The sequence below is a fragment of the Drosophila suzukii genome, chromosome 3 (genome assembly GCF_043229965.1).
Source record: "Drosophila suzukii chromosome 3, CBGP_Dsuzu_IsoJpt1.0, whole genome shotgun sequence".
In the NCBI taxonomy this organism is placed as follows: Eukaryota; Metazoa; Arthropoda; class Insecta; order Diptera; family Drosophilidae; genus Drosophila; species Drosophila suzukii.
Window position 1 is genome coordinate 81,109,428 of NC_092082.1, and position 23,870 is coordinate 81,133,297.

Below are 23,870 nucleotides of genomic sequence, written 5' to 3' on the forward strand. Positions count from 1 at the left end.
CATGCATGTTGGTCTATAGGAAAAAAACTATATCAGCACCGAATAAAATACAATCTCTCTCGCTCACGATCGGCCGCTCAGATCAGTTCAGTCGGTGTGTTTTTTATACGAACTCGTATTTATACTCTCTCGTTTTGCAGCTTTTGTCGCATTTCGGCAGCTCTTGCGCCTGATGCGCGCGTCTTGAGGTTTCAGTTTCGATCACAACTTCGTCGCGTTAGGCAGCAGCAAAAATCAGCAGCAGCAGCAGCAATAGCTTTACCACTTTGTGCTCTTTTATTACGTGTACCCTATAAAAAAGAAAGAAAAATAAGAGTGTTTAGTTATAAATCAAATTACGTGTTTTTTGTAGCCTCTCGCTGTCGCCGTGCCCTCGCATTTGTCGTTCGACATACCACGTTTTAGCCCGAAAAACCAGAAAACAGCTGTTACAGCTGCCAAAGCTAAAAGGCAAAAAAAAAAAACGCTCGTTCGCCCGCTCGCGCCTACTATGAAGTCTTAGTTCGTTGCCTAAGTCTTTTGTTTTGTGCGCAGGCGCACGCGAATTTCTGTGTGAGAAACCCAAGCCGACGATCGATCGAAATAAACAAGACGATTTACTGCCATCTGCGGGCAGGGAAACAGGTTGTGCAACTGCTAATCGCATATTCCATTGAACCATTGACCAGTGCATCCCGATCCCTCTGGAAATATCATATAAAATGGCGCCCAAGAAAGAGGCAACCTTGAGCCAACAGCAGGCCCAGCAGCCTGTCATGGACCTAGAAAGGATAAAGCGTCACTTTAGCTGGTCGGACCCCAGTGCCATGTGAGTCACACAGTCACAGCCATTACATCTGCCTTAACTGCCCCAGTCCCAGTCCCAGTCGCCTTAATGGTCCATAAAGTAGTCGTTAAGTCGAGAGACGCCGAAACACCGAAACACCGAAACGTCGAAACGGAACTGATCATCAGCCGAAGTTCGTTGCCTAAGTCTTTTGATTTTCCCCAGACAATAACAACAATTCGAGGTCGCCGCTCAAGAACACTGTGTTCTTCTTTTCGTTTCGTTTTTTTATTGGTTACGATTGAATAGAGCTGTGTTTTATTAATTAAACTTTGTTTCACACATTGCATAATGGCAGCGCGCACGTGTTTTGGTGTCATTTATTTTGGGAACAACGTATCGAAAAACATATTTATTAGCGCGCTTTGCCGATCAATGAATATTTAAATGAGCCACAGAGCGAAAGAAACATGTGGGGTATTTATTTGATAACCAAACGTGAATGACACCTCGATAGGGCTGGAGTTCGGGTTCGTTGCATTGCCCAAGGCTTACAAGATGGTGGCCGGGAGAAATGCAAATTTAGACAACTCATTGGGCGAGCTGATGGCGATCATTATCGTCGGGAATTCGTTAGCTCAGCTTGTCGCCGCCCTGCAAATTCCCAATTTTTGCAGTTCGTAATAGTCTGCGCAAATAGCAAATTACACGTCATGCTTATTAAGCGCTGGGCTTTAATTGCATTTATTCACATGCTAAGCTAAGCAACTTCAGCCTCAGCCACTCCACAAAAGTGACGAGTGAAATTTGCAATTATATAAATACGTAGTAAGGTAACAAATTCATAACAAGTTATGCCAGCGATGAGCCACTGAACGGAGCCGTAGTGAAGGCTTATAAAAATAGAACCCAGGGTCGCTGACAATAGGGCTATGGATGGTTTGGGTATAGAAGACTCCGTTTAGCCTCAGTCGGCAACGCCTGGCTGGCTTTCAGCACTTGGCTTTTAATTTAACTAATTGCAAATTTCAATAATTTCCCTAACAAATCCGCACAATAAATGGCAAACAAATGAGTTTTCGTACAAATTAACGTCCATCAACGACGCAATCACCGTCAACTCGGTGATTTTTTTCGCAGCTGAGTGGATTGTGGCACATCCGGCAATCGGTCGATTTCGCACAATGTGTGAAAATTGTATTTAGCCATAATTCAATATAATTTCGCGTACCAGGGAGGTGTGTGCCTGTTCAAGAGTATGGTCTTTATGTAAATCCAAGCTGGTCATTCATTTATGCTAAGTTTCTTCTTTCGTTTGGCTTTTGAATGACATAATATTGGCTAAACATGCGATGCTAAGACAGGGGCGTAGCTCACAAAGTCACCTAAATAATAAGAAAATAATATATTAGTTTAGTTTAGCACTTAAATCTTTCCTTTGTTTAATACCATGCGAGCATTTTCCTAATGGAACACAAGGGAACTGTAGATTTCAATATAACTAAAAAGATTATTCGTTTTTCGATTTGAAAATGCCTCTAAAACGTTACTTTTTATACATCTTAAGGACCCCTTTTTTGCCCTCGCCACTGAATCAAATTATGTGCCAAATATACCCACATTATTAGCATCAAAATGAGGCTTTGGGTCGGGTCTTTAACCGCCGTATCGATGGTCCAAATGAGTTTGTTTGTTGCTTTTAGCGGTATTTCTCTTTTGAAGGCCTCATTATGCAATATACACTTTACAATCGACTACGTCACTTCCGCATGAACTAGTTCAGTAGTGAGTGGCATCGAAATATTGGGAAATCACTCCGGTTTCCATCTGCTTCTGTCAACATGTTTTAGTCATACCAATATACCTGTCGCTCCTGGCATGCCGTTAATTATAATTGTTGTTATTGACGATTATGGTTGATGATTTGCAACCCAAGCACGCCCCCATACAGACAGAACCATTTAAAACAGTTTTAGCACGCGCTAAGCTTGAAATTCTAACTGCTGAATATATAAATGCATTTCTGGAAAACCATAAGCAATAAATTTAATGCGCATTTATTTTATTGTGAAATTGAAATAATTTTTTACCTGTTAAGAATGTTTAAAGTGAAATTTAGTAATTTAACAATATTTAAGAAAGTATTAATAGTACAACACACCTTTTTCTTTAATCTTGCTAAATCGGGGCCATATTTTTGTTGGGTAAGAAATATTATTTTTTTTAAATACTCTTCCAAAATGTTAAAAAGTATATAAAAAAGAAGATTTGGAACTTATTTGCAGAGCCAAATTTTCCATTTATGTTATTAAAATTTTTGCGACCTTCTCTCCCTTTTCTTCTCCTAATTTTTATTTTATCAATTCTCGTTCTTCTCTGTTCCTACACTTTTATCAAGCTCAAAAATGCAATATTTTTGAATCAAGGCGCCATGTGTTCTCCCTCTTCCATGAAATGTTAAAATGCAAAGTTTTTTAACAGAAATGTTAGGATTTTTCTTAACATTTCTTTTAGATTTTGATACATCTTAACATTTGTGTTAGAAAATCAGTATTTTTCGGTCTGGCAACGCTTGATTCTTTTAATTTGCCAGTGGCAACGCTAAATTCTTTAAATTTCAGAAAAATTTTAAAATATGGTTTGTGTCCAAACTAAGTTCGAGCTTAAATTTGTTAGCTTGTGAGAGTGACCAAGCCGAAAGAGAGCTTTAAAAGCTTTTTTCATATTTTCAATTTCACCATGTGGTGAAAAAATCAGTCCGAATTCTTTGTAAACAATTTTCGTTTCGTTTTGTGACGTGCTTTGCGATCGCGTTTCCTACGTTAGGGCTAGTAGTCACGTAGTGATGTTAACGTTAGCAACGTCATAAAATCATTGAATTTATTACTGCTATTATCGTATAAATACTCATTTTTAGACCATTCTCGGTTAATTTATTCTTAATTATTTTTATTAATTTAATTCTTGTTAAATTGTTTTTCTTTGTTAAATAGTTTTTATGATAGTTTTAAACTAAAACTATTGTAAGCTAGCGTAATTTTTTTGATAACCGTCATCTTTGTTTATTAAATTACAATAGAAAACGGAAGCTCAATTGGCATTTGATTGCTCAGTCAGACTCAGACGATTATAATCTGAATCTGAGAATTCATAAGCTTCTCAATCTCTACTAATAGGCTTCAAAGGTTGAACAGCTAAATCACTTCTATAGTTTGCTCAAAACTATCTTTTGTAGAACATTAGCAACTATGTTCTATAGGAACCTATTTCATTTTCTATGTCGGACTTTAATGTCAGCCATTAAGGTATATTTTGCTTATTTTTTATCCCACTCATTGCGGAGGCATTCGTTTGCCCTGAAAGTTCGTAGAACTTAGAGAAAATCACCAGGTCATCTTAATGATAATAAAAATAAACACAAACAAAAGACGCACACGCTTCTCATTAGAACTACTGGCAATTGAAGATTTATTTCCGGAGTGTGCAAGTGTCAGTGGCTTTTGCTTTCATCAGTTTAACCTACCACCTCTGGCTAACTTAAGAATTTACTTCTGAGTTATAATATGTGAGCTAAATTTTAATGAGTATCAGCCATAACACGTAGGCTCAAAAGTGATTGTCCTGAATAAGGTCTGTCACATAAATCTTCGCCGATTCTTAGGGCTTTTGTGTGGCGATCTTTTCCGGGAAACATTGTCTGAGTTTTTTGTCAATACCTTTCAGTTACTTTCACCCCTTTCAGCCGCACTGCAAGAAGCCATATGCATTGTCTTAGAGCAACTATTTCAGCGTATTTGCTCATGGCATTAACAGCAATTTGGCCAGCTTGCTAATTGACTTAAAATGTGGTCGAACAGACAAAAATATTGCACAATGCGGCCAATCAACTTGGCAAAAATCTGACTCAAATGCCGTGCATTGTGTGCCAAAAAGTTTTCCCCCGATAATTATAGTTGGATATAACCAAAAAACACAAAAATTGAGCCCAGTCCCAAATCGCTGGACCAGCTTTCGGTTTCCATTTGATTTGATTTTAGGTGGCTTGTTTTTTTTCTTTGCTCATTTGCCAGTTTACAAAAGACCTTGACACATTTGGGGCGTGTATTTTTGATAGTTTTGGCCAAAATCTTCACAAATTATTCAAGCCAGAGACGAGTGAACCAGATTCAGCTTCTTTTTGTGTATTTTGCTTAAGTGGATCAAGCAATTACAGCAGAGGCAGTGAAAAACCAATGGAGCGTTTGCGTTTGCCATTTCGTAGATCTTTTCTTTATGGGTCGGCCACAGCCTCTAATTGTAATTAATTAAGCTGTTGCATTAGCAGCTCTTTTGCATGTGGCCGCTCGAAAATAAAGCAAGGCAGTCAAAAGACTCAACTCCAAGTTGCAGAAATTGCATAATATTTGGCAAGTCGCGAAAGAAACCACTTTTGAGTACAGCTTTGCAGCAGCTGGAGCTTTCCACTCCATTGCTCTGGGCTGCAGTGAACAAAACTAGAGAGGTGTCTTTAGTTTAAAAGAAAAATATCCAAGACATAATGTCAATAATGGTTGGTAGAATTGCAGTGAATCTATGGCTAACAGAGCTACAAATAACTTTAAAAAATATGCTACATATATATGTTCAGCTGTGGTATATAACGGTTAAAGAAAGGAAGAAAATGATTACCTTTTTCAAATGTGAATTAGAGTTACGATCAGTTGTAACGAAGAGTATTTGTTTTTTATCAGCAGTTATTTTACATTCAAGCATTCAGTAACTAATAACACCGTTTAAAACTATCATCAATTACAATACGATCAAAACTAAATTATTATTCTAAAAATATTCAAAGTGAGTAGTAGATAAATCAATTAATTTAAAAAGCTAATTATGCAAATTAATATTTCAAGTTATTCAATTTGGAGCTGTCAATATATCTGTTAAAACTAAATAAATGAGTTCCACTATTTTTTTACTGTTTTAAAAAATAAAAAAATGTTATTGTTAACATTTTCCCACAATTCTTAAACCTTTAATGAATATTTGAGAACACATATTCTTACACCAAGTTTTTTGTTTACCTCTAGTTTTCTCATACCCCCTATGAATCACACCATTTACAGAAGGGATTAGGACACCGTTCGAATAAGTGAGCGAAAAACGAGTTCCGAGCGAAAGGGAAATTTTATCGTTAAGTGCAATCCGTTTTATGAGCTCGAAACTGCCGTCGCTGTCGTCTCGTGGCTGGATGCAATTAATTTAAGCCGGGCTGGAGCTTCTGCAGTCCGTCTGGAATTCGAATTCAGCCCAGCCTCTTTCCTCCGCCGGCTTCCCAGCAAACTTCCTCCTCGTCGCAACGGCGACCTTGTGCCCATTTTCACAGCAGCATAAAAAGCACAGAGATAAACCAAAAAAAAAATTAAAATATGAAAAAAACAGAGGGAAAGAAGAAACTAAACCGAAATGAAATTGTCTGTGTGAATGGGCCACTAAGACTGGGAATAAAGGGCTATAAAGGCGATGGAGTGAACAATACGAAAATGTAGATTTGAAATGTGCACATCGCAAGACAAAAGCTAGAAATTGTAAGTGAGGCTATTGATGGCAAAAAACAAACCTAAAACTTTTGTCAACCAATTTCTTCAATATATTTATGGCCATTTTAGCAGTTACCAATTGTTGTTGCTCTCGTTTTTCCAACCCGAAGTCAACAAACTTGTTCAAGGTTTTGTTGTTGCTTGCACAGCATGACTGTCCAAAAAAAATAAGATATTAGAAAATTGCAAGCTTAGTTTTTGGATTTCTGCGTTGGCTGATCACTATTTGTGTGGGAGTTAACCATTAGTGGGAACTAAAACAACACTTACGAAATTTGCAGCTTGTAAGAGCCAAGACATTGAAGGCTTAAGACATGGCTTCTTCAACTGCACAAATTAGTGTACCATGACCTGGCAGTTTGCTTATTGTAAATTAGCTGGAAATGTAAACCAGATGATGATGATGAGCAGGGTGAATCATGAGAGCTATAAGACTATTGCCACATATCCCCAGTTAATGATGAATGAGGAGCTGGGGAGCTGAGGAACTCAGTTTTCAGGGCTCATTAGCACGTTGCCTGTCGTATATACTATATGTTCCCAAAAACCATGTCAAGTGCGACAGCAAAGCAATTCGTTTATTTATTTCTTGATATCCCCAACGACTGAATTGCTTGTTTTTCAACTACAATTATGTCCATTGCACCGTCTACGAGGATGTTTACAGGCCCATCAGTCAGCCGCGAAATCGGTTTTATGCGATTCATTAAATCTCGCCGGCCGTTCCACTTGGCGTATAAGTAATTTGTAAGGAAAAAAATCATACTGCTTATTAAATACCGATTTGAGAGCTAGATAAGTCGCTGTTTTAGGTCTCGCGGGAATGCATGACGGGCAGATATTATAATGTATAGCAGGCGACCTTGTCAGTTAATTGCCGTTTAATAGCAAAAGAAAAAATGAAAAAAAAAAAAATGTAAAATTCCAAATCCAACTTGCTATTGTATCGCTGTCCATTGACCATTGACCACCTGCTTAAGATGTTCGAGCGCGATTTGTTACAACACCCGATTTGATGGCACTTTTGGCCAGAAAAGCAGAAAGACAGAAAGACACCCACAACGCCAAGTTAGCTGTGCATTTTCAATGTCAGCGTTGCGCAAAAGTGGACAGTTTGGTCTGTTTTGGATTTTTTTCTTTCTTGTTCATTGGCTTCGTTTTTCCCTAGCAAACGCCCTTAGTCACGCCCTTAACGCCGGCTTGTTAATTTTTTCTCTTTTTTTTTTCTTAGATGACATTGAAATTGTGCAATAGGCAAACAACGAAATTTTTAATATAGACATGTTTATTGATTTTGCGGCTTTGGCTGTCTGTCCATCACTCAGCCACCGAAAAGCATTCTTTGGCATAGTAATTATAGTAATTAAGGCATTTATTTCATTTAGCCTTGAGCAGCTGCAAAAATAAAGTGGTATATCTCTCCCTGGCCCATTTGATCTATTAGCGTTGAACTTTGCTCCAGTTGAATTACTTATGTAAAGAAAGGCAATCCCAATTAAAAAAGGGGGAATTTTAATGGGATTGCGATTGCAATTACCGCCAAATGAAGCCATTAAACGATCTAAAAGAGAGCTGCAGTGAATGGGTGAGCGGAGCATTGGGCTTTTGCAATTCTGTCTGGAAAAAGAAGATAGCCAAGGTCGCCGGCAGGGGATTGCATAAGTGGTATGTGGCTATGTAAGTACCTACCTGTGTAACGTCACAGCGACGACGTGAAGAGAAAAACCCAAAAACCGGGGCCCTTTTATAGAGTATTTTCCCCTGCCGCCGCGAAGGTGAACCGCCGCCAGGAGCGAAGCCAACAAACCTTGCCACCAGTTCACTTGTTTTGCCAGACGCATCGCGCTCGTTCCGCAGCCAACTTGCCACTGAAAAGCTCAAAAGTGAGTGGTTTTTTTTCGCTGAGTGGTTTCACCTGCAGGTGTTTTGCGGTTTGCTTTGACTTGGCCGATTCAGTTGAGTTTCTGGCATTCAGGCAGCCGCAGTTCCAACGTCTAGACGCGTTTAAAGTCGCGCTTGAAACGCACGTGCAAAAGTGCAATCGCTCGCTTACCGCTCAAGCTCTCTGTTTCTTTCTCCGTCTCTCCAGCTGCCTCTGTCTCTTTCTCTCTCCTTTCCATTGACAAAGTGTAAAGTGCAAAGCAAGCAGCGGCGACGTCGACGCAGCGCCAGCATCAGCTCAACTCAACTCGGCTCAAACCGCCTTTTGGCCAACGACTCGAAGTCAGTCTTGGCCGAACCTTTCAGCGCAACGCAAGTGCTCCGGTAATCCGCTCCCAATCGGTCGTCTGTCTCTTCGTTTTTTGTGTGAACCCCCGTCGAAACGTTGAACGTTGAACGAGCATCGAAAGATCCCAGCCTTATAGCTATCGATCCCAAGTGATCCCCCAGCGATCGCGTTCGTGTCCTAAGTCTTTCGTTTGGCGAGTAGTGGATTATAAAAGCGAAACCAGCGAAACGACTGTTAAAGTGTGCAAACATCGCATCGCCATTCCAACTAGAACGCGCATTGTAAGTGTAAATTTGCTCATCAAACAGAAAACCAAATGGGAGTTTTTATTTGGAATTTGCCGAGCTTGAGCACACGTTTCAGGAAATCGCCCAAAAGGCAGTCAACAGTCACCGCTGATATTTCAGCAAACAACAGCTTATTCTTTGCGCAAAAAGAAAAAACAAATGGCTGCCTTTGCCGCTTTGTTGTCAATTACTTTGTTCGCGAACTGCCACCATCATCATAATAATAATCATCATCATCATCGAGATCCACATCATCAATAACAAAGTTTCCTCGTTTCCTTACCCCCTTTCAAAACAAAAATGTTCCAACGCGTGTGCTTCGCGCTTGGCATACAAATAATGGGCGGAATGGGCTGACATCGTCGTCATCGCCGCCCCAAAACGTTGTTAGAATATCTGGCCACCCTGATATTATCAAGCCATTGAAAGCAACTCCATCATATTGCTACACTTTTTTACCTCTGATGGATGTGAATTGCATAAAAGAAGGCAAAAAAATGGTGGACAATTTTGCCATAATTTCGGTCATTAACTGCATTTCACAGCGCCCCAATGTGTCACTCATGCCTGGATAATATCGCCAAAGCACTTAGCTTAATTTACTTTTTTATTGATCGGTCTTGGAATATTACCTGATGTATGGAATTTTTTGTAGCATTCTAGGCCCCAGACTTCCAGCACTTTCCTGGCGTACTAAAAAACACGTTTCTGACCTACGACTCCTACAAGTATTTCGCTAAAAGCCCTGTGTTTTCTCTGTATTTATCTGAGATAAGCATACGCCCTGTGGGAGCAAACAAAGTACCGACTTTAGGTAATGCCCCACGCCCACTAGCCACCAACCAAAAAGTGAGAAGAGGTCAACAACAATTGGAGAGCAGTTGGCGACTATTTTTTTTGTGCTTGTGTACACTGTACACTGCAAATTGCAATTCGAGCAAAGTTCAGCGCAATTAAATGCTGTGACTTTTTGCATTTTCATTGCACAAGTTGAAAAGCGTCATAATAATAACAATTATATCTTACAATAAACTGCATTCATCGTCGTATTTTGTGCACCCAGAGACCTTCGGCGAGGGCCCTGAAATTAGTTGTCAAGGCTTTTTAGCCCCCCTCTCTTTTGCTCCGCATGTGCATTTCCGAACTGTGCAGCATTTTAAGTTTAAACTTGAACTGGTATTTTCGACTTGGGGTTTTTTCCTTCTTTCTTTTGGGTCTTTTGGGCCCTCTTATTCTCTGTTTATCACGTCGCGGCTATGCCTCGAGCAGAGTTCAAGGTGCCTCAAAATCCACTCCACTCGGCAACAGAGCGATGCCAACTGAGGTTGTATATCTAGTTAGCCGGAGATATAGGCATTATTATTAAGCCATAAAACGGTGCGACATTTAATTAATACCAAGGCAGCGGCTCTATTAAGATAGAGACTTATATAAAAATAGCCGGCAGAATAGAACGAGATAATTCACTTGGCAATCGGATCGTATTGGTTCCGTTCCGATATGATTATGGGGATTGTTAAACTAATTGCGAACAATTTGCATTGCTCTAATCGATTTTAAACGAACGAGTATTACTTCCCCCTTGCCCAGATGATTGCCCTGAGCTGCATAACCGATGGCATTAGACTTAAATGTCTTGGATGCTGGTCACTTAATAACCGATCAGCAGGCCCTAATTGCTCAATAAAGTCAAGTAAAATACTTAACAAGGTGCTTGAGATTTAATCAGTTCGACAGTTCATCATATTGATTTCTCAATCCGCTTTAAAGACCTTTAAGAAGCATTTGTAATTCAGACTCGTGGACATTAAAAATTCTGATGGGGTAAAATATTCCATGACAAGCTTAACATTTGTTGAGGTTCACGTGACCCCGGCTGAACTCCTAATTGTTTGGACGAATTATAAATTGTGTAACTGTGTGATACACACAACAATTGAGAAAATTAAATATTAATTGAGGCAATCGGACATTCTCTTTCGAGTTTTCGCAGGAATCGGACTCCGGACTGGTTTTAGTAGAGCAACAACTCTGCCAATCAATACACGCTAGTAGCTTGTAGTCAATTGATTATTTTACAGACCATCTGGATTATCTAACACCTTGGCTTTAAGTTTTTAGTGCGCGGGTGAGTGCTCGACTATTTATTTTTGGGCACGGGCCTCAGAAAAGTCTAAAGACCTGTTGCAGAACCAGTTGCGAACTACCACTACCAGTCGACGGGTTTGGTTTGCCATTTGCAGAAATGGCCAAAAGCCCACCCGTCTCGAAGAAGTTGCAGTCGTAGTCACGAAACTGTGTCGCACACTGGTGCATTGAAAGCCAAACTCACAGATATACGTGCCTGAAATTATGTCATCGGAAAAGCCAGTCAAAGAAAATGAAAACTGGCCAGTAGAGATTGAAAGTGGTGGTGTCTGCTAGTCAGGGAGATTCGCTTTTTGGCCGTCTAGCCAAGGCAGTTCTTATTAGTGTTGTTAAAACAATCGATAGCACAGTTAATACTATCGACCTTTTTAAAATTTAGCAAATATATCCATTGATAGAGTCTCAGCTTTTGGGTATTTTGTAGTTAGTTTCGAATTATATAAAATATTTTAGTTTTTCTTATTTGTCTTTTGTTTTCTCGTTGGATTTGTCGTTTTATCGATAGTATCGATAATATCGATATTTTTTCGACTTTAATTCTTATTAGTTCCGAAGCCGTATAAAAGTCGTTTCTACCCACTTGCTTAATGACTTAAGTCTTAATTATGGTTTTTCCTGTCTGCAGCTGCTGAAAAGTCGTTCAGCGATTGCATTGAGATTACCACATTGAAATTTAAATTGTATATGAATAAATTCATCCGAGCATTGTCTGCAGCTGGTTAACTAGTTAACTAGTTAAACGGTTAAATGCTTTCATGCTCAACAGGCCAGCCGATTGGGCAATGTTTTCGGGGAGCTTTGGATGACTAACTTATAGATACCCCCCTTATTTATTTGAATTCTCACTTGGCACATTCGATGACGCATTTGTTAGCGCTTAGATAAAACTTTCCGCTGCACCGGAAATTCACGGAAATTCACCATTGCATGCCAGCTACTTTTGACCTTGGCAATATGGCAACGCACTCGGCATGCAAACTAGGCATCAGCGAATCGCAATCTGTTTGCTAAGAACTCGCCTGTTGTTTTCTCGAAAAGCTTAAACTTCGGTGCTTCGGAGCACACATCTCCAAGTGGCTCCAAAAACAACTGAATTCCAATGTCAACTGCGTACATTGCTTTCGGGCTCTCAATTATTATTGTTATTACTATTTCAATTGTTATTGCGGTGAACTAAGCGGCTTTTGGCCCGTTCGCATATCGAATTGCTGCTGAAGAAACATTCACAGTTGTATGTTGATCGTATAATGCTGCAGTCATAAGAAATGACTCAGCACTTTGTCATTATAATATGATCACAACAACAGAAGTCAATACCGCAAGGTGTTGATTGTATAATGTTTCAAACTGGGGGGAATTCGATACACCTTTCTAGAAGCTCGTTTGTAGGCTCTCCACCCAAATTCTAAGCTCTTTATGGGAGTAAAATCATTGATAAATTCTCAAAAATCACCTGCAATGACTTTGCTAAATTCGTGCCAAATCAAAGTACAACGTGACGCATGCGCAATGCTGTCAAGCCAGGTGAAAGACACAAAAGCCGGTGAATAAAAAAATTAGAAAAACAACAAGCTCGGCAAACTCCAGGTCTCTCCAGTGCATAAATCAAACAACAATTTACGCTCAAACATGATTATTATTTATACATTTCAGCAATGTGTGCCTGAAACACATAAAAAGCACACAGCCTCTCAACCACTTGGGCATTGCAAAAGATTGGCCCGGCAGCGAAGTGAAGTAAAAGTAAACGGTTAACAAAGTAACTAGCATTTAGACAAAGGCAAATAAAAAACAAGCAATAGGCAAAGCTAAGCCAACAATACAACACCCACCAGCAGTGGCAACACCAGCAAATCCCGACAAAAAAGCAAATAAAATGCTGATATCAACGTAAGTAAATTCGTGGGTAAACGTGCAGAGATTACGGCCATAAATTGCAATCAAGGCGCGAAACAAACGCAATAATTTGGGTGTTTTTTTCTTTTCTCTATTTTGACCCACTGATGTTGACCCACTTGGTGGGCAAGTCAATCACTGGGATTCGAATTTATCTTACAATTTCCTGCTGTCAACGCCCGATCTCGACTTTTTAACACTTGTCGACCCATTAACATTGCATAATCTTGTTGCCTTCGATTTGACTTTTCCAGCGCTTCACCCTTTTGTGTCTCTTTTTTCCCGCTTTTGGCCACATTTTGTGTTTCTTTTTGCCGCTTTTGCATATTTGCCAGCTAGGCTGGGGCGAAAAATGCGACCGCATTTCTCGGCGGGGCGAACAAGTTTGTAATCATGTCAAATACCAAAAAGGCTCATTGCATAATCCCCCTTTGCCATCGCGAATTCGTCTTCTTTTGGCCTTAAATTGATGAGTAGATGAAACATTGTCTGGGTATCTCCCAGCCAAAAACAATCCATGATTTTTTAACCTATAAGTCATGGGAGTTTACTGATTTATTTGGCGACTGACAAGTCTGTCATTTCAATGGCTTCCTCGTTGGCCCAAGAATGAAGCACATAATAATATATGCGCGGGCCAAAAGAAAAGCAAAACAGTAGGTACAACAAAAGGCAATTACACGACATTTGCATCTTCCGCGTGTGGCAGCGACTTGTATGGAAATGGCTAAGAGGTGTTTCGCCTGTCAATAATAATACCCGGTCTGGTCTGGAATTCCCCCGAAGTCCGGAGAACCCGTGGGTTATTGGGGATCGGCGTGCTTAGCATTCAGCATTCGTTTGCCATTCATAGCCAACGATGCGTGACAGACTCCAGCTGAACGGAGCCAGGAACCATTTAAGTCCCCCTTTGATAATGCCTCTCCCTTTGCTGATTATAGACGATTAGGCGGCTCGATCATCAATGAAATCGCAGCACGGAATGCTATCATCTTCAGCTATTATATATATTATAACATAGTTCTGGGATAGGTTGAAAATAACGCAGGTTACAAATCAAATTCATATATCCATCTGCTATCAGAACACAAGGTTCAAAGGCTTCCTCTTCCAAGAAAATGTCCATGGTTTACCAACAGCATTCAAGTTTTTACTACATATTCCTTTTGCTGTGTAGGTTTTTACTAAGAACTGATTTTACCCCTAGTAACCCTAACTTGATGTAAAATATCTATGAAGAGTCTGAGCCCATTAAATCCTAAATGTAATCGTCTTGATCTTATCAACTTTTCTTGCTGTTTAGATGGCAATCTACATCTTGTGATGACCTCACTGTCGTCTCGGTGTCACTTTGCACCTCTCTCTACACGATTTTATTTCCAACTATTCGCCACGATAATTACACATTCTAAAGTCCGCATTTAGCACAGTGAGCAAAGGGCGGATGGGAAAATGTGTCAGTTATGGCAGAGTAGGGCAGTAAAGATTATTGATGGTTTCTGGTTAAGGGGAAGTGACTAGTGTGTTAGACTATAGAAATAGGTGTTTCGAAGTGCCGTTTTGTATTGTATGTTGACAAACCCTAACCCATTCTCACGATCTGTCATACAACGGGGCGCGTCTGTGAAGAAATCAGCAGAGAAAAAGGTTCCCAAAAATAAAATACAATATAAGTGGACCCGTGCTGGGCCCAACGTTGCATGCATAAATCGCGCTCTAATAGCTAATTAAATTATCAATAAGCATTCACAAAACAAAGAAACACCCATCGATGGGGGCCAAAATCTTCGAGCCATAAATGTCAAGCACAAAAAAGTGAGGAGAAGAGGAAAAATATGTCGGTTTGTTGTCATTATAAAAAACTACCTGGCCTGACCTTGTCCATTGTTGACTGGCGCACACGGCGACGCACCGATTTACGCAACCAGTAACCAGCAACCAGCGAGTGTTGGCTGTTGTCTCTTGGCTCTTGGCTCTTTTTGGCTGTGACTAACTCCAAACCAACCAATCCAACCAATCCAACCACTGTACGCAAATCGAAAGACTCAGGCAACGAACTTGAAACACATTTCGTCAACTGACCAATCCGCAGTTGAAATTGCAGCATGGCTTTTCTGAGTGCGTTTTGTATTCAGAATTCGTGCGGCCCAGCCCCAAATGTTGTCAGCGCATTATGCTAATATTTGATAGGCCGCATAATATAGCCACTTAATTTTCCCTGCAAACTTTGGTATTCGAGGATGTTTGCTCGCCACTCGACCGTTGGGCAACCCAATCCCAAACACATACCATCTTGTACCTTATAATAAATGCAAATATTTGCGGCCGATCGAATATTTATCTTAACGAGAAGTAACGCAATCTATTAGCAAAAACTCGAGACGGCCAAAAAGCGTAGCCAAAACGTTTTCGAAAGCGGCATTAGTGCGGGGAAGAAAACAACAACAGATCGTCAATCGAATGCGTTCAATCAGTGACCTTGAACTAGTTTCCCCTTAGCCAGCATTTTATTTATATTTTTGGTCTGTTTGTCTCGCTTCTCGTTTTCTGGTATGACTTGCCCGTTTGCCAGCGCTAATGATATGAAAACCCAAAAAATAAATATCTACGTATATATAGCTGGCAGTCAAAATATGTTAAAAAGGTGCGAATGTGATTAATTGCAGGCAATTATGAACTTTCTTCCTCGCAACTAACAGTGCAGCTAACCTTGACCCAAAAATTGGCGAAGCTTTTTTTGTGTTGTTTATACTTTTGCGAAGCGTGCAAAAAACTGCATGGGAAGTTGCGTAATAAACTGCGGCCAATGTAAATGCAAATGAAAACTGCAAAGTGCGGCTTGCATATTTGCTCAACGGCTGACCAACTTGGTGGTGGATGGCTGGATGGATGGATGGCTGTTGGGCAATCGGCGAATAGAGCTGGTCCAAAACCAGACTTGGCCAACGACTTCACATTACTTCGCGCATTCACTGCGGCTTTAGCTTTGGCTTTAACTTTAACTTTAACTCCAGCTGGACTCCAACTTTTCGGCCAAGCAAGTGGCCAAAAAGCGCGTTGCCCAAGACACGAGTGCTCCGAGTGGCCAACTATAAATATTGAAATGAAAAAATGAAAAGTGTTGGCAAGTTTGTCCATTGTGTTTGCTGTTTCGCTCTGTTTTATGCCTTTTTTTGCAATGTGTGCCGCTGACATAGTTTTTTGATGCCGAGCCATTGAAGCATAGCCCACAAAACCCATAACACACATTTTTTTCAAGCGGGTTCAGATGCAAATCGTTATGCAAATTATCATATGCGATATGCGACAGCAGGAAGCTGCCAATAGCTGGCAAATTAAACGACAATAAAATATTCTACCAAACGAACGGAACCAGTTTTGTAACGTTAACGATCTTTTTATTATTGATTTTCCCCTTAAAATCCGAGCTTTAAAGAGTCGTAAAAAATATTTAATAAAATTTCTGCGTTTAAAAAATGATTGAGGCTTTCAAAAATGTAACGATAAGTAATAGCTGTCAGCAATATAAGTGAATAATCATCAGGTGTTTTAATTAATTTAGTAGTTGCCTGGTTACATTAATTAATTTTAAGTAAGTCATAAAAAACACTTCTAATTTATGACATTTATGTCTAAACTAAACGTGGGTTTAGTAATTTCCATTTTTTTCGTGTTCAATAACAGCCCGCATTTAAAATGTTAATTCTTATTGGATTTATTCATTGAAATTGGCTTTTCATTGTTTACATTTAGACACCTTAACCTTTTCTGTTGTTTAATTCATTCGAATAAGTCAATTTCCAGATTCTGTATATATCACTTAATGATTTCTGAAGTTTACCCATAGCCCTTCAAAAATAATATTTATTTATTTATTTTGTTGATGTATTGTTTACTTACGGGGTTAGATGACTCATTGATTTTTCAGATAAATATTTATTTGACAGCTGTAAAGGTTAATGTCTTTGTTCAAGATTTGTGTTTATACATTAAAACCAAAAAATATAAAAGATGAATCTTTTGAAATGTTATTGAACATTTAGATGTTATAAAAAGTTCCAATATTATTTTTCTTTCGAACTGAATCTTATAATAAAGCTATAGGTACATTCGTAAGTTCTAGAAGGTTTAGGAAGTACCAATATCATATTTCTTGTTTAACCTTTATATTATATTAATATTATATTTCTTAATGAACGAACTGATCTTATAATAATGGTATGATATATATTGAAGTACTTGAATTTATAGGAAGTAACCATATCAAATTTTATAATTTACCTTAATATTTGAAACCTCAACTAAAATACATTTCCCGATCTCCTTGCAGCATCTCCACAGACTCAGCGATGGCGACCACAAACAACGACGGTGGCACACAGCCCAATGCGGTGGCGGCATGGGGAGCTCCGGCCAATGGACCCCGGAACACACAGGCCGCCGTATCCGTGCGGCATGCCTTTAAGGCCTACGGCAAGAAGAAGAATGCCAACCAGGTGCTGAACAACCTGAACATGACTGTGCCCAAGGGAACTATGTGAGTGCTAGAGTGATTGGGATCAACGGGTCAGGTTTCATCAATAAAAGTGAAATGTTGACAGCTCAATTTAGCGAGTTCATAAAATAGAAACGGCGAAAGTAATTAGCACCTAATGCCAACTGAACTCGAATCCGAAATTAGTACCGCTGGCGCAATGCTAAGCGATTTCCTTGTGACGGCGATTTGATTGCACTTGCACCTATTCAATCCGATCCGATCTCCGATCTCGTCTATATCAGAGGTCACTTGGTTACGCTTGCGTCTAATTGCTGCTATTATATGGAGGGCAAACCGGTTTAGTCGTTCGACTATCTTGCAATTGAAACGGCATTTTTGCATGATAATTCTAGGCGGTTAACGAGGGTCGTTTGAAAAGTTCCTCATATGTCGGATCTTTGGTTATGATCCCCATTAAGCCGCGTTCCCAACTGACGTCAATGTACTCACGTCTTTGCAATTAATCCCAAAATCTATTTGTATGCCAGACACTGAGGTTATTGGCAATATTCTCGAAACCAAACCAATATGCCCAGCTATATTGATCGATTATCGTCTGAGAAGTTTGCAAATGGCTGGAAAACAATATTGATGTTTGTTTGGAGCAGCCAAAACTTATCTATCTCCATCTCTGTCGCGGCACATGTGCTTAATTGCTGGTCCACGAATTTTTGGCAAACATTTAGGGGCCATAAAAATAAATTCGTAAATATGCATTTTTTTATATTTTTTTGTCTTAGCCGCCTTTGGCATTGGATATGGCCTGAGGAGAGGTATTATTAAATTTTGTTTTTTTCCTTGTTTGCTTTTTGGCATTCTGAGTGATTTATTCAGCGAATTAATGCTGTGTCGTAACGGATTTTTATTTTATTCTCCGCCAAGACTCTGTGCAGAAGTCTTGACCCAGTTAACAGCTCGGTTCGTTCAGCTTTTTGACCTAGGTCAGGTCGCTGAGTTAGTCACTTTTTTTTTCGATTTTTGAGCAAGTCAACGAACTGCTTTTGGGCTCTCAAAGTCAGTGCATTTAACGATTGAAGTCAATTAAAGTCTGGCCAACTACCAGACAGTCCTCCCCTGGGGCTAAATTATCAGATTTTGTCTCGCTTAATTCGTTAAATGGCGCAGCGTGCTAATTATAATAATAGATCCAATAACAGGCCAAAACGTGCGACCTACGTGCTGCAATATTTTGTCAAAGGCCGAAGACAAAATGAAAACAAAGTGATAATCACAATAATCACAGCTACCAAGTTCATGATGATGATGATGATGATGATGGTGGTGATAATAATTATGGGGAGACTAGCCCCTCCTAAATAAAAAAACAGGCGGAGTCGCTTTTTTGATAGCCGCGGGCATTTCTTACATTTCAAGGTGAACATTTCGAAATAATTCAACTTGAACTGCTGGAATTAACATTGACATCGCCGCCGACATGCCACACTCGTATTTTGATACCCAGTTACATATATAGACATTTTTATGGTGGCGACAGTTTTCGTGCTGAGTTGGCTAAATGTTTTTCCCGCTTTCTGCTGACTTTTCATCAAATTTCTTTGCCTCTCTGTCATGGTTGGCTTCTTAACCTTTGGCGACCCCGTTACATGCCCAAGAAGCCAAACAAAACTGGCATTATACAATATAGTCTAAAAAGGTAATAAGTTACAATTGAGTTAATTAAAAATAATATATGTTAGAAAGTAACCTTTGTTAGGCCTTAATAAAATGTTGTAAAGATTAGAAAGGGTTTATACTTGGATTTTTATATGCATTTTATAACTTAATACAATTATTTATATTTTTCCCCCTCAGTTATGGCCTTCTGGGAGCCTCTGGTTGTGGCAAGACCACTTTGCTGTCTTGCATTGTGGGTCGTCGTTATATGGACGCCGGTGAGATCTTCGTTCTGGGTGGCAAACCCGGCACTCGAGGATCAGGTGTTCCTGGAAAGCGTGTGGGCTACATGCCCCAGGAGATCGCTCTTTATGGGGAATTCTCCATCCAGGAGACCATGATGTATTTCGGCTGGATCTTCGGCATGGAGACCAAGGAGATCTTGGAGCGTCTACAGTTCCTGCTCAACTTCCTCGATTTGCCATCGGAGAAGCGTCTGGTTAAGAATCTCAGTGGTGGTCAGCAGCGTCGTGTGAGCTTTGCAGTGGCTTTGATGCACGATCCTGAATTGCTGATCCTGGATGAACCCACTGTGGGCGTGGATCCACTGCTGCGTCAGAGCATCTGGAACCATCTGGTGCACATCACAAAGGCGGGCCAAAAGACGGTCATTATCACGACACATTATATTGAAGAGGCGCGACAGGCGCATACGGTATGACTTAATATTACTTTATCTTTAAAAAATATAACTAAAATATATTTAAATGTATTCTTTAGATTGGCCTAATGCGATCGGGTCACCTGCTGGCTGAGGAGTCACCCAGCGTCCTGCTCTCCATTTACAAGTGCATCAGCCTGGAGGAGGTGTTCCTCAAGCTGTCCCGCATCCAGAGCCAAAAGGGCGATGTGACCCATGTGAACTTCAGGTAAGGATCTGGCATGCACCACGTGGCTAACCCGAAGACACTACTCTAATCACCACTCTGAACTCTCCACTCTGAACTCTCCTCCATCCGACACTCGCATGCTCGCAATATGTGTTCCACCCCCCATCTGTTTGTGGTTTTTTGGTCGGGATTAGTAACAACATCTCGTTGCACGCCATGGCCTTCGGCAGCAAGATGGACAAGCCGAGTTCCAGTCAGGAGGGCGGTGTGGTGGGTCTCAACTTCCACCAGAGCAAGGAGGTGCTGATCAACGACAGTAATGGCTCTATATACACGGTAGGTTTTGGGTCTCCCTATATGGTTTCCTTGCCTAACTTTCATATCTTGTTGATCCCAGCTCAACCAGGAACCGTACAGTCCCCCACCTTCAAGGCGAAACAACAATCCCAATGACGAGGAGAGCTGCCAGGACTGCTATGCCAACCTGTGCAAGATCACCTCCAAGGGCAAGATCCGCGCCCTGCTCACCAAGAACATGCTCCGCATGTGGCGCAACGTGGGCGTGATGCTGTTCATCTTTGCCCTGCCTGTCATGCAGGTGATCCTCTTCTGCCTGGCCATCGGACGCGATCCTCAGGGCCTCAACCTGGCCATAGTCAACGGGGAGATGAACGACACGGTAAGGGTAAGACACACAATTATACACTATTTCACTTAAATACACCTTTGATTCCAAGCTAAGATATAAAACCCGTTTAATTTGTTTATACGATAAAAACGCCATTAAAACCTTAAATAAATTAATTTGTTAGTAACTGCACAATCATAAATTTTCCTTTAAAAAAAAAATAACATTTAATATTCACTTTTTATTTGATTTTGAAATATCCCATTAAACATTAGATAGATAGAGTAATAAATGAACACTTAAAGTAATAAATAGTCACTTAAAAAGATTTACAAAGAAGCACAAAGATTTTAAAATTAACTTTGCATTATTTTAACTAATTTATTTGCTATTATCTTCAGGAGAATTGTTACTGGGAGGATGGCTGCCACTTTAAGAACCTGGGATGTCGCTATCTGAGTCATCTAAACACGAGTGTGGTAAAAACATATTATGAGGACCTGGATGATGCCAAAGAAGCCGTGAGAAAGGGTACAGCTTGGGGAGCGGTCTACATCAGTGAGAACTTCACGGACGCCTTCATTGCCCGAGCAAATCTGGGACGTGACTCCGATGACGAAACGATCGACTCCTCCGAGGTCAAGGTTTGGCTGGACATGTCCAATCAGCAGATCGGCGTCATGCTCAATCGGGATATCCAGCTGGCCTTCAGGGACTTCGCCATGGGTCTTCTAGGCCAGTGCGGCAGCAATCCCAAATTGGGCGACGTACCCATTCAGTTCAGGGACCCCATCTATGGAACCATGAATCCATCGTTCACCGATTTCGTGGCACCTGGCGTGATCTTGACGTAGGTTTCATACATATACATTTTATGGGAGTGTCATTAATGTTTTTTTTTCGTTATATTTAATAGCATTGTTTTCTTCTTGGCTGTTGCTTTGACGTCATCGGCTCTGATCATTGAGCGTACTGAGGTAAGTCAGGGAAATAATTGCTCTATTAAAGAAAAAATTATATTGTTGGACAGAAAATTACTTGACTTAGTATTCATTAAATCAAATTAAATTTACATATGAAAACTAGTTCATATATTCATAAATTAAATATCATATATTACATATTTTTTATTCCTTACTTTCTTTTAGGGATTGTTGGATCGCTCCTGGGTTGCTGGAGTCTCTCCCTTCGAAATTCTTTTCTCCCACGTGATCACCCAGTTCGTGGTGATGTGTGGACAGACCACCCTGGTGCTGATCTTCATGTTGGTGGTATTCGGGGTCACCAACAACGGTGACCTCTTCTGGGTGATTGTGCTGACCCTGCTGCAGGGCATGTGTGGAATGTGCTTTGGCTTCCTCATCTCCTCGGTGTGCGAGCTGGAAAGGAATGCCATCCAGCTGGCGCTGGGCTCCTTCTATCCCACCCTGCTGCTGTCTGGAGTGATCTGGCCCATTGAGGGCATGCCCGTGGTGCTGAGGTGAGTTCTGGAGGGGTTTTTTTTACATACAAATGGTGTTTAATATTATTTTATCCGCCAGGTACATATCACTGTGCCTGCCTCTGACGCTGGCCACCTCCTCGCTGCGCTCCATCCTCACACGTGGCTGGGCGATACTGGAGTCGGATGTGTACATCGGCTATGTGAGCACGTTGTCCTGGATCGTGGGCTTCCTGGTGCTGACGCTCCTCGTGCTGCGGGCCAAACGCGGCTAGGACCTCCAGATATTACGCTATTTTTAGATGCCTACTTTAGATCACGATTAGTCGTCCTTGTCGTCCTAGTTAGTTTACCCCCTACTCCGGCTCTACTTCTTATCGCTTCCAAGTTTCACCGCGTTTCCCAATCTCTTGTATCTGCCCAAATGTCATAAATTATTTAAGCACATTCGCAGCTTTCCTTAGCTTTCTACTCGGCACTCGTTTTTCCCTAGGCTAAGTTTTGCACATTTCGTAGTTTAAAGCGTAAGGTTTAGGTACACCTAAATGAATTGTTGTAAATATTTTGTGTCACGAATTCAGTAAACCGTTGCTAGATGTCCATTACTTGCAACCCTCTGTACTAGATCTTTTCTCGATTTATTCACACACACAACAAATAATTTTATAATTTTTTCAATGGACTGTGATTGTTTTTTCTACATAATTCACGCGAATACACGTAGGGCAAGCCTAAAAAAAAAACAAAAAGAAAACACAATGAATAGCGAACAAAAACAATGGTGGGTTTTGTTAATAACATTAAGTAGCTTAAAGCATTTTTGTATGGGTTTAAGTTTTTTAAGGTAAAACATAATTAAATACAATAATGTACACTACCCTAAAGAGTATGTAAAGAAATCTATTTCAGGAAATATTATGCGCAGAGCATAAGTATTTCACAACGAACAAAACAAAAGACAATGAACAACGAAAAAGTGAAGTTCTTATTTAAGTAAATCATTAACTATGTGAACGCAGTTATGAATAAATAAAAATAAAAAGTAAATAAAAACACTTTTTCGTTTTTATTAAATAGTTTAAATTGAATTTAGTTGCAGATTTCTTTGAATGGCTTTTTGAAAATGTTCGTTATCGATAACACTCGCGCCACTGTTATCTAACATGCGCATTACAGACCAACAAAAAACTAGGGTATTCCCCAACCTGTTGAATTGGTTAATTGTTAGGGCTTTATCAGCTCTTCGTTAAAAACCAGGCTTTCATATTTATCACTAAAAGTTATATTTTTTCACTCTTAATAATAGTAATACTTATCCTAACTAAAAGATTGTATTACATTTTTAACAATTAAGCAATTCAAATAAATACGGAATACCCTTGCTAAACGACTGTAAACAATCGATAGTCGGAACAATCGATTTTGGCAAGCACTAGTATTCGATACATAAATATTATCGTTAGTGGTTAACCCATCTCTAAGTGCAGCTGATAGAAATCATAACAAAACAATGTTTTTCGATATTAGGTGGTTTAAATAGCGTTTTTAGGCGTTATTTCGGACTCCAAAATGGATAAATCCAGGTCCAGTGCCTACGACAAGTTCGTGGGCTACGTGGAACAGCTGCGCAATACGGAATGCAGGTGGGTTTTAGACCTAATTTGGAATGTTATTGGTTGCATCGAATGTTTTGGGGTGGGGAAACCGGCAACAGTTTGTTGCTCATTACGGAACAATATTGATTAAATGCGGCTGTCAATATGATTCTCGGATGGGTTTAGTGCCCCCAGATGACCCAACTATCTACCCTATCTACCAAAACATTCCTTCAACCTTGAACAACGGGCGCATCCG

General features: G+C 40.2%; 2 protein-coding genes and 1 long non-coding RNA gene across 10 annotated transcripts in view; 2 read left to right on the forward strand and 1 right to left on the reverse strand.

Moving 5' to 3' along the window:
- The first annotated feature begins 491 nt into the window (after positions 1 to 491).
- snu (ABC-type transporter snustorr) lies at positions 492 to 23,069 on the forward strand. 8 transcript variants are annotated; one of them, XM_017071346.4, is made up of 11 exons: positions 8,569 to 8,856; positions 12,664 to 12,900; positions 17,237 to 17,443; positions 19,256 to 19,772; positions 19,838 to 19,986; positions 20,142 to 20,283; positions 20,345 to 20,632; positions 20,977 to 21,425; positions 21,492 to 21,552; positions 21,724 to 22,055; positions 22,117 to 23,069. In XM_017071346.4, the coding sequence occupies exons 2-11, from the start codon at positions 12,887 to 12,889 to the stop codon at positions 22,289 to 22,291; spliced, it is 2,334 nt and encodes a 777-aa protein (XP_016926835.1). In that variant the 5' UTR covers positions 8,569 to 8,856; positions 12,664 to 12,886; the 3' UTR covers positions 22,292 to 23,069. The 8 variants fall into 8 exon arrangements, with proteins under 8 accessions (XP_016926832.1, XP_016926833.1, XP_016926834.1 ...); XM_017071347.4 differs by having other exon boundaries at positions 20,345 to 20,626; XM_017071349.4 differs by having other exon boundaries at positions 8,570 to 8,856; positions 20,178 to 20,283; positions 20,345 to 20,626.
- LOC118877711 (uncharacterized) lies at positions 7,610 to 8,252 on the reverse strand. Its single transcript, XR_005014432.3, has 2 exons — positions 7,883 to 8,252; positions 7,610 to 7,815 (listed from the first exon to the last, which is right to left on the reverse strand). It is a non-coding gene; the product is annotated as an uncharacterized lncRNA (long non-coding RNA).
- Positions 23,070 to 23,492: 423 nt separating the features above from the next.
- htt (huntingtin) overlaps positions 23,493 to 23,870 on the forward strand; it is a 41,330-nt gene continuing 40,952 nt past the window's right edge. The window contains exon 1 of the mRNA XM_036817585.3: positions 23,493 to 23,659. Coding sequence (XP_036673480.3) covers positions 23,586 to 23,659 — 74 coding nt within the window. The 5' untranslated portion in view covers positions 23,493 to 23,585. The remainder of the gene's footprint in view (positions 23,660 to 23,870) is intronic.

Excerpts from the sequence above, each read along its gene's own strand:
- snu (XM_017071343.4), top strand. The coding sequence starts at position 702 with ATGGCGCCCAAGAAAGAGGCAACCTTGAGCCAACAGCAGGCCCAGCAG. Across the intron at positions 809-17,236 it reads TGGTCGGACCCCAGTGCCAT|CATCTCCACAGACTCAGCGA; the intron begins GTGAGTCACACA and ends ATCTCCTTGCAG. Across the intron at positions 21,426-21,491 it reads GCACCTGGCGTGATCTTGAC|CATTGTTTTCTTCTTGGCTG; the intron begins GTAGGTTTCATA and ends TATATTTAATAG.